Source organism: Pholcus phalangioides, unplaced genomic scaffold (genome assembly GCF_987345545.1).
Source record: "Pholcus phalangioides strain wild (caught in Gottingen) unplaced genomic scaffold, Ppha-v1.0 ptg000015l_1, whole genome shotgun sequence".
Lineage (NCBI taxonomy): Eukaryota > Metazoa > Arthropoda > Arachnida > Araneae > Pholcidae > Pholcus > Pholcus phalangioides.
In genome coordinates this window covers 23076618-23092117 of record NW_028301608.1, presented here as the reverse complement: position 1 = coordinate 23092117, position 15500 = coordinate 23076618, and the positions used below count along the sequence as shown (strand labels likewise).

At 36.9% G+C, this 15500-nt stretch overlaps 1 protein-coding gene across 1 annotated transcript in view; it reads left to right on the top strand.

Annotated features, from left to right (window-relative positions):
* Nucleotides 1-1137: 1137 nt before the first annotated feature.
* The window catches only part of LOC149075686 (alpha-mannosidase 2C1-like), a 31156-nt gene continuing 16793 nt past the window's right edge, over nt 1138-15500 (top strand). Inside the window, exons 1-6 of the mRNA XM_089243172.1 lie at nt 1138-1602; nt 4817-4931; nt 7088-7272; nt 10022-10152; nt 11997-12216; nt 12954-13081. Of these exons, the coding sequence (XP_089099298.1) occupies nt 1357-1602; nt 4817-4931; nt 7088-7272; nt 10022-10152; nt 11997-12216; nt 12954-13081 (1025 nt within the window). The 5' untranslated portion in view covers nt 1138-1356. The remainder of the gene's footprint in view (nt 1603-4816; nt 4932-7087; nt 7273-10021; nt 10153-11996; nt 12217-12953; nt 13082-15500) is intronic.

Genomic DNA, 15500 nt, shown 5'->3' with positions numbered 1-15500 from the left:
GTTCTGTAAATGTGGCTCAGGTCACTTAAGTCATCAGTAAATGTGCGGCTGATTTCTTTAAGAAAAATTAGATTTGAGGGCACGGATTTCATCCCATGACTTCAAGGGCCACGGTTAGCTCACGGGTCATGGGTTGAGCATATATATGGTTCAATGGTTAAAGGAAAAAAAAAAAAGAATTGTTCCGGACTGGAGTTGTGCCAGCCCTACCCTTGCGGGGCCATGATTGCAGCTCAGTGGTTAACCTTCAAGTGCCCAGGGCCACGCTTACAATTTACATGTTGGAGTGCACGTGTGCAGTGAAACCTGACGTAAAGTTTGTTTCTGTGTAATGTTGATTATGTGCAGTGCTGCCATCTGCCACCAATTTTTCTAACTATGAGTGAAGTGTAATGATTGAATAATTATATTATTGTAGGCCTGTTGCTTTCTGTGGCGAGACTTCTCAATAGGAAGATCGGCTGGCATTTGTTCCTCGAAATTGGGAACCACAGGAAACCAACTTCAGCCGACCACCACTGCGGAGACGGTGGGGTTCGAACCCGGATCCTCACGATGCGAGTCCTTCTCTTGCACCCTGCCGCAAAATACGTAAGTGCGGCCTTGCCCCTCTCCAACAAAAGATATAAAATCGGAGCCAAGCAGCCCCGAAATTATTCACGCACCGGCCTGCGTCTGATAAGGGCTGTCCTGGACAACCCCCTTAGCTGCACTCATCTTTTCATTCCTCTCTTCTTTTTATTGCACACGAACAAGGAAACCCACTTTTTGAGATTTATCACCGATACTTTAAACATAGATAATTTTTTTGCCAAAAGCCAGTACGTGAAAAAAAAAAAAAAAATCCCAGCCATTGGCAACTTTTTTTGGCGACAATTGGCATTATCCAGTATTGAAAATCCACATTTTGCTTCACAAAATATGGTCAGTGAATATTCACAACCAGTCCTTTCCTGGTAAAAGTCAATCGAAACGTAACTCACAGTTTAGAGCTGATTTTAAACAGCAACATCAATATGAAAATATCCCAGAAAGGACTCGAACCCAGATCAGTGTATCTGTATTTATCCGGCGTTACAAAAATTACCTTCGTGATGGAGGGACCATGTCCCAAGTATAACTCCCACAATACACCTTCCTACGTGTACACTGTACACACACATCTGTCAATAAATAACACCAGTATTAATATTTGGTTTTTTCCCCCTCTGTGCCCTCGTTGCAAAGGTCCACCTGGACATGAACATGGGAAAAGACGCTTCAGGTCTTTGAAGAAACATCTGTCTGTCTCTAGGAGGCTATTTCTTTGAGGTAGCATCTGCGTCACGTGAAGAGGTTGTGAACCGGGGCATTTAAATGGCCAGCTTGACCAAGAACAGACGCGCGACGTTGGAGAGGGTCGAGAAGTTCATCTCTCCCCTTTACTTCACCGACGTCAACCTGTACGGCCGGAGGTACCCCGTGAGGACTTCTCTGCCGACCCTGTTGCATTTCAGCGCGAGTGGACGGGTCCCCTTCAAGGAGGCCATGGAAATGGGCAACTTCACGGCCACCAAAGTCGGAGCTTCATTCGGACCTACGTGGTCCACCCACTGGTTCAAAGTCAGTGTGAACTCCTATTCGTAATTTCCGTGCTTTAATTGTGTGTTGCATATTAAACTGGGGGTGCCTGATTTCTACACGTACAAGTGGGCAGGGACGGGCTTAAATATTTTGCGGGCCGGTGCAAAAACAGCTTTGCGGCCCTTTAAGATGGATGCTTTCATTCGTTCCCCCCTCTAAAATATATGTATGTATCTTGATAGCAACTAAAAAAATCCCTCTAAAACAAATTTTTCCACCCCCTCTCCCCGTAACCATGAATATCCTGGTGCACGGCAGCTTTACACGGGAACCCGAAAATGAACATAAAACTACTATTTCATGGCCATAAAAAAAAAAGACATTTGACAAAAAATTTATACAATTTGGCAACAGTACACGCTGCCGCAACTAGATACTCTTGCAACCGGGCAAGCATGCTTTATTCCTACTTCATGTAATTTTGAATAATTTAAAAAATCAAACAAATTGTGGCGCCCTCTCTGGTCCAGCACTGAGGCACTAGATGCACCTGCATCCTTCTCTTGACTTGGGAGGGGTTCTGTGAAATCCCTAGAAAGAGGGTTTAATGTTTGAATTTTAGAGGTCTTCAAAATAATTTTAAGCTAATTACTTTGGTAAAATGGTTAAGTCGAAATGTAATCAAAGTATTTTCATTCCGTTTTGTGACCCTTAAAATTTAACAGCCTGGTACAATAACACCCTTCACACCTGCTTGCAAGTGGGACTAACTAACTATAAGGCTGGTTTTCCACTGAAAGCTACCACTAGCGAAAACATTTTGCGTGTATGCGCATGACTGCTATAGTAGTACTGCACATACATGCGACTTATTTTTGCTCGCTGTAGCTCCAGTGGATGACTTTCTTCAGTCATCTATAAAGGAGAGAGAAAGGAGCTAGAGGCAGGGCTGGACTTTGACTGGTTCGACTGTCTCAGTTGGCAGGGTTGGTCTGATTTTGCCCAACCCTTGAGTGTGTTTAAAAAAACCAGATGAAAAAACTCGGAAAGAGCCCATAAAAAAACCAGAAAAAGTTATACCTTAAAACTGCGCTAGTTTGCAAGCAATAGGCTCTCCAATGATGTTATTCCGTTGTCATAATCTATCTAAAGAGAAATACATTAATAATTCTATTCAATGCTATTTAAATTATAGGATACAGCAGGTGGTTCTAAATACCAAACTTGGGTCACAGGGACTTCTGAGATCGGCCATCCACGTCCAGCAACATCCAAGGGCTCTTGAGCTAGGATCCCAACCCAAATTTGATTCACAGGAGCTGCCTAGATGGGTTGTACAAATTCATTTACAGCCAAAGATTATTAAGCTATGGTCACAAACCAATCTTGATTCACAGGTGCTTCTGAAATGGGTCGTGCAAATCCACTTATAGTCAGTCCTGTTATAAATGCATGTTTTGCATCACCGGTTTCACTTATTTAGGAAAAGAAAAAGTCCCAAGAGGGATTCTAAACTAATCTTGTTATTGATTTTCAGTCACGGCTGAAAAAGTTAAAAACCCCTGGGTCAGGGAAAAACCCATGAAAAAACCCACAAAAAATTACACCTTAAAATTACACTTACTTGCAAACAGTATGCTTTTTCAGCTATTTCGTTGGGCATTTTGCCTGTTGTGGCATTGTATTTGTATTAATGATGTTATTGCATTGTCATACTCAATCTAACGTCAGCACTAGGCCACTAAACTTTGGGGGCCACAAAACGGAATAAAAATATTTGCACTGCATTGAGTTACATTTTGACTTCTTAACGAAGCAATAGCTCAAAATTTCGCCCACAACAAAGAACTCACAAGTCTAAGGTTTTGACAGAATCCCCCCAAGCCAGCACCTTTATTTAGGTCCTGGGGAAATATGAATTCTTGGGAACCTCCTAGAGTGTTCTTTAAGGCATGGGGGAAGGACCTCTGTCTATAATGCAAAAAACTGCCAATTTTTTGGTCCTGAAAATTTGTGGGACCTAGGCATTAATCTCATTTGCTCATGCAAAAAACAGACTCTGTCCCAAGCCAAGAACATACATAGGTTTGATGCCCGGATGCTGTACCAGAAAGAGTTGTGAATTATACCTTTAACGGCATATAAAACTTAAAACTATGCTGGAGGGAGGACATAGCCCCTGTTAGCCCTCCTCCATTGTGGTGTACACATATTAATATTTCTATGCTGTGATTTTTTGCAGGACCCAGGTTGGATATTTATCACATGACTCTCTATAGTGAATTTATAAGGTGAAGAAAAAATATTAATGAGAATCATTCCGTTCACCCAGCAGAGGACCCTAGCATAACTTCTCAGGGTTCTCGAGCAGGCATTTCCTTGGGGAATTTTTTCGTAAAAAGGAAAAAAATTATGCAAAATAAGTGTGAATTTTTTGTGTGGGGCCTCCAATTTTCCTTGAGGCGCCGGGGCAGTGCCCGGTTGGTTAGTTACCCCCAGCCTAGTTACGGCTTTGCCACCCAAGCTGCAGACCTGCCAGTCCCACCCTATTGGGACGCCAGGAATATAAAGTAGTGGTACTCAGCTTTCAAGTGCCGTGGGTCACAATTTTTTCCTCCTTGGGCGATAGGTTCACATTTATTATTAGGCTGCTTTTTTTTAAACTAAATATAGTAGTCCTACATAGTACATAGATAATAGTCATTCTTGGGTGCTAATGCAAACCTGGCATGCACTAGAATGCTGGAGAAGACACTGGGGATTAGGAAAAATCATTTTAAAGAGCTGCAGTGTCAAGAAAAGAGCTTTTACTGTAATATTGTTGGTTTACTGTAATATATAGGTAATTGTCATTGTAATTTAGAAAAATAATGGCCACAACGATCAGCAGATGTGAAGGAAATTTAAGATATGGGTGTTTCAAAGTATGTACCCACAAAAATGAGAAAAAATCACATTCGGGGTAGTTGCCCTGACTTGGCAATGTGTGGATGCTGCCATTTGAACTGGTCGAAATTTTGTTGCTGTGACCATAACTGCAAAAGCTAAGGTTTTGTTTTTCCCCCTTAGTCTCAAGCATATACTTTGAAACACGTAACTTATATCTCAAATGTATTTCGTATTCGTTGCAGCTGCTAGGGGCATCTGTATATCTCCCTAGGTTTTTGTGTGACTACCTTGTATAGCTTCATACTTAAAGCAGTTCAAATTTGTCATTTAATAACATCAAAATCTTTGTCATTTGCTCTGAAAGGTCCGTGTTGACATACCAGAAAACTGGTTGGGAAGAGAGGTCCACCTGAGATGGAACGCAGGATGTGAAGCTTTGGTATGGACCGCTGATGGTATACCTTTGCAAGGATTAAATGGTTAGTCTTTTTTTCTATTAAATGCCGGTGCATTATTTCCAGAATTATGTGAAAGTTTTGTCCACTATACTCACATTCTTACAGTCAATTATTCTACATTTCACTCATAGTTAAAAACATTGATGGCAGATGGCAGCATTACACGTAACAAGCATTACACAGAAACAAACTTCACGTTAGGTTCACAGCAATTATACACGCATTCTGGCATGTACCAATTCGTTAGAAATATCATAGAGGAATACAAGGTGCATGTACGGTTAAGTAGTAGTATTCAATAATTCTGATGTTTTATGATTGAGGAAAAGATCAGATTGACTTATGTTAAAAAGGAAAAGTCTACCTGAAAATTGTTTCAAAATCATTCTAGACTTGCATGGTCAGAGTTCGATGAAATATATGTAACATCCCGCTATGCTATGGTAAGGGGGGGAAATTTATGTTTTGTCCTTTTACCACAATCAATAATAACAATCTTTAGAGGTTTTATCAATGCATAGGTCTCTGCATCAAATGTGGAGCAACAAGTAGTTAGAAGTCTAATGATTTATCTCTTGCTACAGAGACACGTGGATTAATAGATCTCAAGAGATACTCGCCCTAGATCAAATCATACAAAATGACAGAATTTAAATTTTCCTGAATATGGCTTAACAATCTCAGCAGCTGGGTATATTTCATTTTAACACTGGAAGGACCAAGCTGGTCATTTTGACTACTTTTGATGACCTCACTCAATTTTCATATTGGTATATATATTGTTTAGAGAGTTTAAATTTTATGAATTTTCCGAAAAATACTCAAACATTATGCTATCCCACTATCATCAGTTTAAAATAAAAAATTGGTCAAGATATTTTTTGTTTTACTTAAAAATACCATGACCGGTAATGTTATAGACACTTTCATTGCATGAGCAACAAATATTTCGTCAAATTGTGACCTAAAATTTACTCTCATATAGATGGGTTTACTTTGGCTAATTAAAGACATTCTTACTAACCGACTAATGATGAAATAAAAATGCTAATTTGGCAACAAAAATGCAATTCTCCGAACCTTATCTGAAAGCTAATAGAAATATGACCACTTGATGATTGTTTTACTTCACCAATACTTTTTTAATAACACCACCAAATTGTCATTACCTTTGAAGGTATAATAATAAAGGGGTCGAAAAAAATTTCACATTAGATTCAACGAGAATTCCCCTTCCTATGTGAAAAACATTTTGATACCACTTAAAGGCGCTATATTGTGTGTTTTTTTAGGGAGGAAACAAAACAAAGTATGGTGTTATTCAGATGGTTCATAAGTACTCGGTGTGGGTATCATTCATTGTCAATGTATGTTTTCTGTGACATTTGACTTATTCTTCATAAATGCTTGGTCGATTTGCAGAAAGAAAAAAAAAATTGAAAAGGTTATTCCCTTCTCTTGTTGAAATGAGCTGAAAAGCTTAGAGAATCAAATGTGTTCCGAATTTTTGCTAACCATAACAACAAGCATTATTGTATCAGGAAAAAAAGACACCAATGTCTGATTCTGATTTGCAATAAAACAAGCTATACATTTCCAATGGTTAAGAAATCTGAGCAGGAAATTGATTTCTAATGTAATAAAGATAGTATTGTAAAATCCAAAAGGTGTGATGCGCATACTGCAACTCCAGTTACAATGTTCAGAATATGATTTTTTATCGGTTATGAAGCAAGAAATTTTTTGGAAATTTGAAATAAAATGGATTTATGTAATTTTATTTTAAAAAAATCCTGTAATTCATATTTTATTGTCTACCTACACTCATATGTTCATTTAAACATGATAAAAAGTGAAGAAAATTGAGAGTAAATAGTGACAATCAACCTCTGGTCAAAATGACTAGTATTAAATTAAACATTGGTCTTTCTAGTGTTAAAATCATTGAATATTAATTCATTTGCAATCTCTCTCTAAATTTTCTACATCTCTATTCATTGATAAGGGGACAAAATCTTACATGCGGTTTATTGTGTTTGGCTATGACACATACTGAATGTTTGCAGATTATTTCGCTCACAGATGAATGCAAATGGCTCAAACAAGATTTTTTTCAATTGGCATGTTTTTATTTCTGGACAATCAACTTACCTTTTTTGTTATTTTCTATGAATCAGGTACAGAAAGGCAAAGTTTCACGATCACTCGTAATGCCACTCTTGAAGATTTGCGACAGACATACTATATTGAAATGGCATGCAATACAATATTGGGTGGAGGCTCGCCAACAATGATTTCTCCACCAGATCCCAAGAAGTATTTTACGTTACAACAAGCTGATATAGCAGCTTTAGATAGGCAGGTATGTGCAGAATTATTTCTGAGTATTTCAGTGGATTGAATTTATTTTTATTGATAGTATGTATCATATTATTGCAATTCTTTGATTATTATTGTTTTTATTTATTTTATTTATACAATATTGATTGGCCGAGGCCTATACAAGAGGATGCAAAATTATATATGGCAAAAGTGTCGATTGATGGTACGAGAAAATTTGGAAATCGTAGTGCAATCTACAATATTTGATGGTAGGTTGTTCCAGTCGATAATAGTTCTTGGGAAAAAGCTAAATTTGTGACAATCCGAAGAGGCAAAGATGGGCTGTAATTTTTTGGAATGATTGAGTCTAACAGAGAAATGTGAAGGTTGGATTAGAATATTGGATGTGTCAATATTAAAAACCCCATGGAGGAGTTTTTAAAGAAAAGTTAAACGAGAGATAAGTCGAAGAGAGGAGAGCAGTAGGATATTGAGTTGTCACTTGACTTCCGTTATGGAGACAGATGAAGACCAACAGTTAAAAATGAAACAAGTGGACTTATTTTGGATGGATTCTAATTTGTCCATGTTGGTTTGGGTGTGGGGGTCCCCGACTTCACAAGCATAGGAGAGGGCAGGGAGAATATATGTTTGGTAGCACAAGTGACGAACATGACGAGTGGAGTATTTTAGGTTACGGCGAAGGAAAAACAGTTTTTGGAGACATTTATTAAAGATATAATCAACGTGAAGGTTCCAGCGGAGATCGGAAGAGATTATAATGCCCAGGTATTTATATTGGGAAACCTCAGAGATCAAAGAGTCGTTTATAGAATAGGGGAATTCGTGAGGGATTCTTTTACGGGTCACTTTCATAAAAACAGTTTTTGAGAAATTGAGGGGTAATTCCCAGGTTGAGCACCATTTGGAAATAATGTTAAGGTTGTGTTGGAGAGATTCTTGGTCAGAAAGATTGGACACTGTTTTATAGATGACACAGTCATCAGCGAAGAGTCTAATGCGGCAGTTTATGGAATCGGGTAGATCATTTGTGTAAATTAAAAATAATAATGGCGAGAGGACTGAGCCCTGGGGTGTGCCAGATTTGACATGAAGAAAATGGGAGTTCTGGCTCTTGTACGAGACAAACTGGCTACGGTTAATAAGGAAGGCCTCCACCTATTTCAGCAGTTGAACATTTAGTCCAAGGTATGAAAGTTTTAGTAGAAGTTTATTATGGGGCACCCTGTCAAATGCTTTGGAAAAATCTAGGAAAATTATGTCGGATTGGAGGTTTTTATCAATGGAGTCTGTTAAGTCATGTATGAAAAGTGTTAATTGGGTAGATACTGATAACGATGATCGAAATCCATGTTGGTTAGGGAAGAAAAAGTTAATAGAATCGAGGTGGATACGGATATTCTTGGCAATTATGTGTTCTAAGAGCTTGCAGCAAGAGGAGGTGAATGCAATAGGTCTAAAGTTGAGAGGGTGGGAGAGTGAGCCAGATTTATGGATGGGAGTTATCTTATTAATTTTCCAGTCATTGGGTAGGTTAGAAGTATTCAGTGAGACGTTGAATATAATGAGGAGATTCCAATTGTTTGATAGATAAATCTATAACACTAGTAAATAAATCTATATCATCAGTAACAAATTTGTTGCTGCATAACATAACAAGTATTAATTTTGTTGGTTAAACTACATATTATGTCTGCATAACTACAAGGGCAATGGTGCTAAACTTTGCAATGTAAACCAATGGTTCTCAACCTTTGGAAGCCTGCGGCCTGGTAAATGTCTTTTGTGTAAGTGGAAGGCCCGGTGGGCGCGGTAGCCTGGTCGATAAGATACTCGCCTAAAGTACCAAAGGATGTTTAGAGGTGTCGCGAGTTCGATACCCGGTTCGTCCTTGTCAGTAAACTTTCCTGGCACAGGGGTACAACGAAAACGGTGACTTGACCGCAGCAAAAAATTGCTACCGCAGGGGGCCCCCATCGAGGAGTTAGCGTACCAACCTCTTGATGAGTATAAGAAACAAGCCTGCCGTTCGGAATCGGCAATAAATTGTAGGTCCCGGTCTAATTAGCCCTCGTGTGCAGAAAATGACCGTGGTGCGACAAAAATGATCGGCCCGGTTATACACACAACTAATGAGAAACTAATGGGGAAAATGGAAATGCGATCACTCACGACCCAGTGCGACTAGTGTTAGGTCTCTGCGGTTGAGAAACACTGATGTAGACACACTAGTAATTGTTGCAATAACTCTAATGTTGCTCCTGATTTCTAAAATAGTTGATAGATGTCACTAGAACAACATTTCAAGCCAGCTGCTCAATAACTCCTATATATGAAACATCACTGGCTAGGCACTTTATCTTCTGCAACTTCCTGGCAACATAAGAAAAATGCATGGACTGAACAATGCTTCCTCATCCCTCTCAACTTAAAGAAAAATTTGAACACAAAAATTACCCAGGATGAAACAGATTTGAAATAAATAGTAGGCCTACATACTTGAACAATATTCCATCCCATTTTTGACTATTCATACTTCCCCTTCCATCCAAGGCTGTTTTAAGAGCATCATGGGTCCAGGGCCGAGTAATTTTTCTGAGGCTGTATGTGGCAAATTCTCAAATTTCAACCAGATCTCAGTTTTGGGAGACCCCTCTTTTGAGGCCTCCCAGGCCATTCTTCTGCTTGCTATAGACATGAAACTTCGTTGATGGTTTGAGTGGAAGCTTCATTGAATGTGGCTTCATATTTTTATTGTTTTATTGTAGGTGTATGATTTGGTTATGGACTTGGAAGTACTCTACGGGATTGCAAAACATCTTCCTGAAGAAAACTCCAGAAGTTATGATGCTCTGTACACTGCTAATGAAATGATTAATGTCATTCAGATCAGTAACTTGTAAGTATTTGTTATCAAGTCTGGTTAAAAGTTCATCTTAATTAGTGTCTTTTATGGATGTTCATAACCCTGAGATTATAAATGATAGTTGACTCTGTAGGGGAAGATCTGGTCCCCCCAAAATGTGAGAAAATGACATGAAAAAAGGAAAAAGATGGCCAAATCTATTTTTCTATCACTTTGGTCCCCCCCCCCCCGAAATGAAAGTGCCCCCCAAACAAAATTTCTGGCTACGAGCCTGGGTTTTAGGTTGGTTGAACAAATGAGTAATCTCATCCCGAAATCGTATTATCATGAGGGTCCTCCTTATGAACAAGAAAGAGGGATTAGTATTTAACCTAACACTAATTATTGAAAAATATTGAAAATTAATTTACATAGTTGCTAGTTTTCAAAAATAAAAATACAAAGCACATATTTGTCAGATGCTGTTAAATTAAAATACAGTTAGCAGCACCAATTATCACACCTAATAATGTGCATTTGTTGAGAAATTTTGCAAAATTGCAATACAAACATCTTGAAAAAGGTTTTTTTTTTGGAAAACAGGCATGTTTGTGTGTTATGAAAGTTGGGACAATCTTGTATATACAGTTTTCCTGGCAACCATATGCACTGAATTTGAATACTAGAGAAGCTTTTACAAGTATTGACTTACCTTATGATAGGTATGACAGCCTATGGCATTTTGCTACCATTTTTGAACACAGAATTGTTACAGTTGCTGGTTAAGTATGATGGAGTAAGTCATATTGATGTGACGACCTTGATAGCTGAAGAATTGAAGGGTTTGGTCAAATAATGATGTCTGTTACATTTTTTTTTGTCAAATTTGGTTTTTGACTGAATATTGTTTTATGAAGCTTCCATTACACATTTCTTAAGTAAGTTTGTGCAGAAACCAACAAATGTTGTTGCTATGCCACTTTAGATAGCTGCAATCGCGAGTTATAGAATTGGAACAAGGATCTATGTCACCATTGTTTTCATTGTTTTCTTCCCCACATAAGCCACAGGAGTTTGATAGAATAATAGTATATGTTACTTCCAGGCAAAAAGAAAAAGTTTTCATCTAACTCAGCAGACTCTTTTATTGTGTCTTCTCTACTGCTTAAAAAAACCCCATGTAGACCATTATTTTGACAAACCCTTAAATTGTTGGTTTTTGACCTAAGCTGTTTCTCAATTATTACAAAATTAGTATATTTCAAGCCACAAAATTATTATGTTCAGATATCTGTTCGTTAGTTAGATTGATGAGCACATGTACATCTTCATCTCAACATTTTAGATTTAATACTTGATGTGGAAGAGAGAATTTTTTTAGAATCTGTTTTTCTGAGTTTATTGTCTTTTTAAGGAGCATATGCCTTCTAACTCTACTGTTAAGCTTTTCACATTTTTGAAGAGTTTGTTGTCTTTTATCTATTTATTTTCTGAGTTTGTCTTTTTAAGGAGCATATGCCTTCTAACTGTACTCCATTGTTAAGCTTTCCACATTTTTGAACGATGATACCCATTTTCTTAATTTTTTAAACGATTAGTTACTGGTATTGTAGAAGCTTTCTCTGAACATTTTTATCTATTCTTCATTGACTTATGTTTTATTAAGCTGTCCCTTTGGCTAACTGAAATACACATTCAACTCTCATTTTGGTTCTAATAATGCATGATGAGATTATGGATATGTTCTATTATTTTGACATATATATTTTCATGTATTTGCCATAATGTTACATTTCGGCACTTTTATTTTACTTCATCATAAAAGAAGGATGTTTTATTTTTATTATTTTTAATGAAGATCAAATCATTTCATCGTATTGAAGCAAAAATTTCTCTAGTTCTAGGGAAAGTTACGAAAGTGCCAAACAGATGAGTGGAAAATTCTTCTCTCAACGTAATGGTGATAGTCAGCACAAGATAATTGCCATAGGGAATTGCCATATTGATTGTGCTTGGCTTTGGCCCTATGAAGAAACTGTCAGAAAGTGTGCAAGGAGCTGGTCTTCGGTTGTGCAATTGATGGAAAGATACCCAAATTTCCGATTTGCATGTTCTCAAGTGAGTTAATATTATAAATTGGTAATATTTCTTTATTTATGATATTTATTTAATTCCTGAAGGTTGCACAGGACTTACAATGAATAATTCATATCAAATTTTGCAAAATGAAATAATAAAGTGCCAATTTATATAGCCCTAATTTCAACAAAAACTGATTAGCAATGCTCAGTACAGTATTCTATACAGAATAGACATCTTAACATATGAAAGATGGTATTCATCTCTGATATTTGCTTAGACAATATATTTTTGAGTTGAGACCCATCCTCAATTAAGACTCCACTGTTCGAGTTGAAAGTGTGTGTGTGACATCAGGGAAAATTTTTGATGATTTTTTGGATGGCCAAAATGTGGGAAGAGGAATTTATTCTGTCTTTTCTGAGAGGAACGAAGAGGTAAGGATAAACAACCCTTCCAGATGCAAAAAGGAAGAGCAGATGGTCGGTCCTATATTTTCCTGCACTGTGCGAAAATATGTACAAAGCGCGACTATGTTTTGTATTACTCAATGTACATAAATGTAAAAATATATTTCCTAAACTAAGAATTGAGAGTGTTTCTTCATGTTTAGTTTGAACCATATATTAAGTAAGACTGGTAACAAAATCTTTTTTTTTATCTATGTGTGAACTAATGTATATTTTTTGAGGTTTTTTCATAAGTATTGATTTCATACAATTGTCACAAGAAAAAACATTTTTTATGCATAATTTATGAACTTCCACATTGGCTAGGCACAACAATTCATGTGGGTCAAGGAGAATTATCCATCTCTCTATGAAAAAGTTAAATATTTTGTTGCCAAGAACCAGTTTATTCCAGTCGGTGGGACATGGGTTGAAATGGACGGAAATCTTCCCAGGTAACAATATTTTTTCATCAGTAAATTTCATAATGAACATGAATTTTCATGAGTCAAAATTTTTAATTTTTTCGCAATTATTGTCTGAGGCTTTCATGGCCTGCGTTAAATGACTTGCAAACAATTTCTGGGTTATTAGGCCATGGTCTAGGAGATTTTCTTCCTGACATTTCGCCCACATCTGTGGCAGACATCATCTGAGGTTATTTGGGCATAAGTCTCCGCGGCAAGTGAGAAAGGCTTGGTACATCTGCTGTCATTGACTTGTTCCCTATATGCTTTTCTGAGACTTGATCGGCTGCAGAAGAACCACATTGGTTGGCTTGTGTGGATGTATTGTGCGCTGATTGGCTGTCAAGGTCATTTTCTCTCTGGCATTCATCAGCATTCTTCTGTCTCAGAAGTGCATATAGAGAACAAGTCAATGACAGTAGAAGTGTGAAGCCTTTCTCGCTTGCCGCGGAGACTTATGTCCAAATCACCTTAGATGATGCCTGCCACAGATGTGGGCAAAATGTCAGGAAGAAAATCTCCTAGACCATGGCCTAATAACTCGGAAACCGTTTGCAAGTCATTTTTTCACAATTGTTGTTTACATCTACTATAAAAAAACTTATAAATAGTCCAAGGCCTTAAGTTTTTTATTAATAAGTACAGTGAAACTCTTAATAGACACCTCCTTAGATGCAGTCACCTTTCTTTTATGGATGAATTTTGTTGTTCCACCAGTGTCCACGAAAAAGAGGTTTTGTTGTATTTATAACCCTTTCAGACCCGATCATTCATTTTTTTGGAATTTTCAAAATGTTTTTTATTATTGATACTAAAAAAAAGCATTAAAAACCTAAATGTCAGCAAATCTTTATTTTTTCAATTTTTCTGGGAAGAAATAATTCACTTCGCTTTCAAATTTTTTCAGTCAAGATGATGCAGGACATAGTATTCATCTTCACATACAATTTTTTCCAGAATTTTGTTGCTAAATTTTATGTAATAAATCACACTTTTCCTGGAGGACCTCTAAACCCCCACTCCTGAAAGTTCAACCTTAAGTGCTTCCCTCTGATGAAAGTCCCCAAGGTTTATATTCATATTTCTAACTCAAAACTTCCACAATCCTTCAACTCAGGGCTTAACTCCCTGAGGTCAAAAGGAAAAACTACATTGAGGGGAAAAGCAACTTGCATATTTGTGGCTCCATGGTCTGAAAGGGCTATCAGTATTGCTGCCTTGCATATTTTTCGTGTTTTTGAATTCTTTTTTAGAATTAGTATTTAGTTCACCAATATATATTTTTTTCTCTTAAACATCAGTATGAGATTGTGAGAAGCACAGCAATACCCCAAAGTTACATGATAAGTGCGTGGGACTGACCATAACTGAGTAAGTCAAATTGAGGGTATAGTTTTTCAAAAAAATACATATGAGTATTTATGAGTATTAGTTAATTGGGAGCAAAATTTAGGAAAAGTACCAGTCTTTTTCCTTCTTACCATGGTTGTGCACTACTAAATAGTACTTAACTTGAATATAAATTTGAATGAAATTTAACTTGCATTGTGACTGCAATCCGCTTCACTAAAAAAAATGTAATTTCTAAAATCGATGCAAATGAAAGTCACATGTTAAACCCTTTGAATGTTTTCATAACACTTTCGTCCAAGAAAGGAATGGGGAAATGAGCTGCTTGTATTTGGAGGCAAGAAAACAAATATTTCTTTCACTTGGGGGTTAAAATCAACCAACAGTTGAATTCCCATTAATGAGCATCACAATGAACAGCATTTATTTTTTAAGACTAGGTGTATAACGTTGGACTTCAAGTATGAAATTGTGACCTTCTCTGAAAATTGAAGACACTATACAAGCCTTGCAATTATATTTTTCAGTCATGTTAGTTTTATTTACAAATCAAAAATCATTGCAGTTGCATCACATGGTTTTCTGATCAAATAAAACGATTCTTTATTCGATTATCTCTTGATAATCTGCATTATTTGAGCAATATTGTGATTATGCTTGAATTTCATAAATGAGTGCATTTTCACAGAAAATCACATAACTGAAAAATCATGCCATTTGGGGTAACAAAAGTCCGGTTATTATTGTATTCCCAAAGTATCCAGTTTATGTGCTGACTAGGCTTCATAATTTTCAAGTGGCTCATTTTTTTTGCATGTTGGGAAGTTATAGATTATATATTTTCTCTACATTTTTTACATTAAAGTGTTTCTGCCATAATAACGAGAGAGAGGCTAATGTTCTCACTTCTCATGCCGAGTCCAAAATAAATAAATAGATAAAAAAGAATAGTAATTCTAATATATCAATTTGAGGTAGTCTGACATGCAATTAATCTCAATCCTTACAAATTTGACTAGTGCTAATTTTTAAACCACATTTTACAGCATCTTAACCC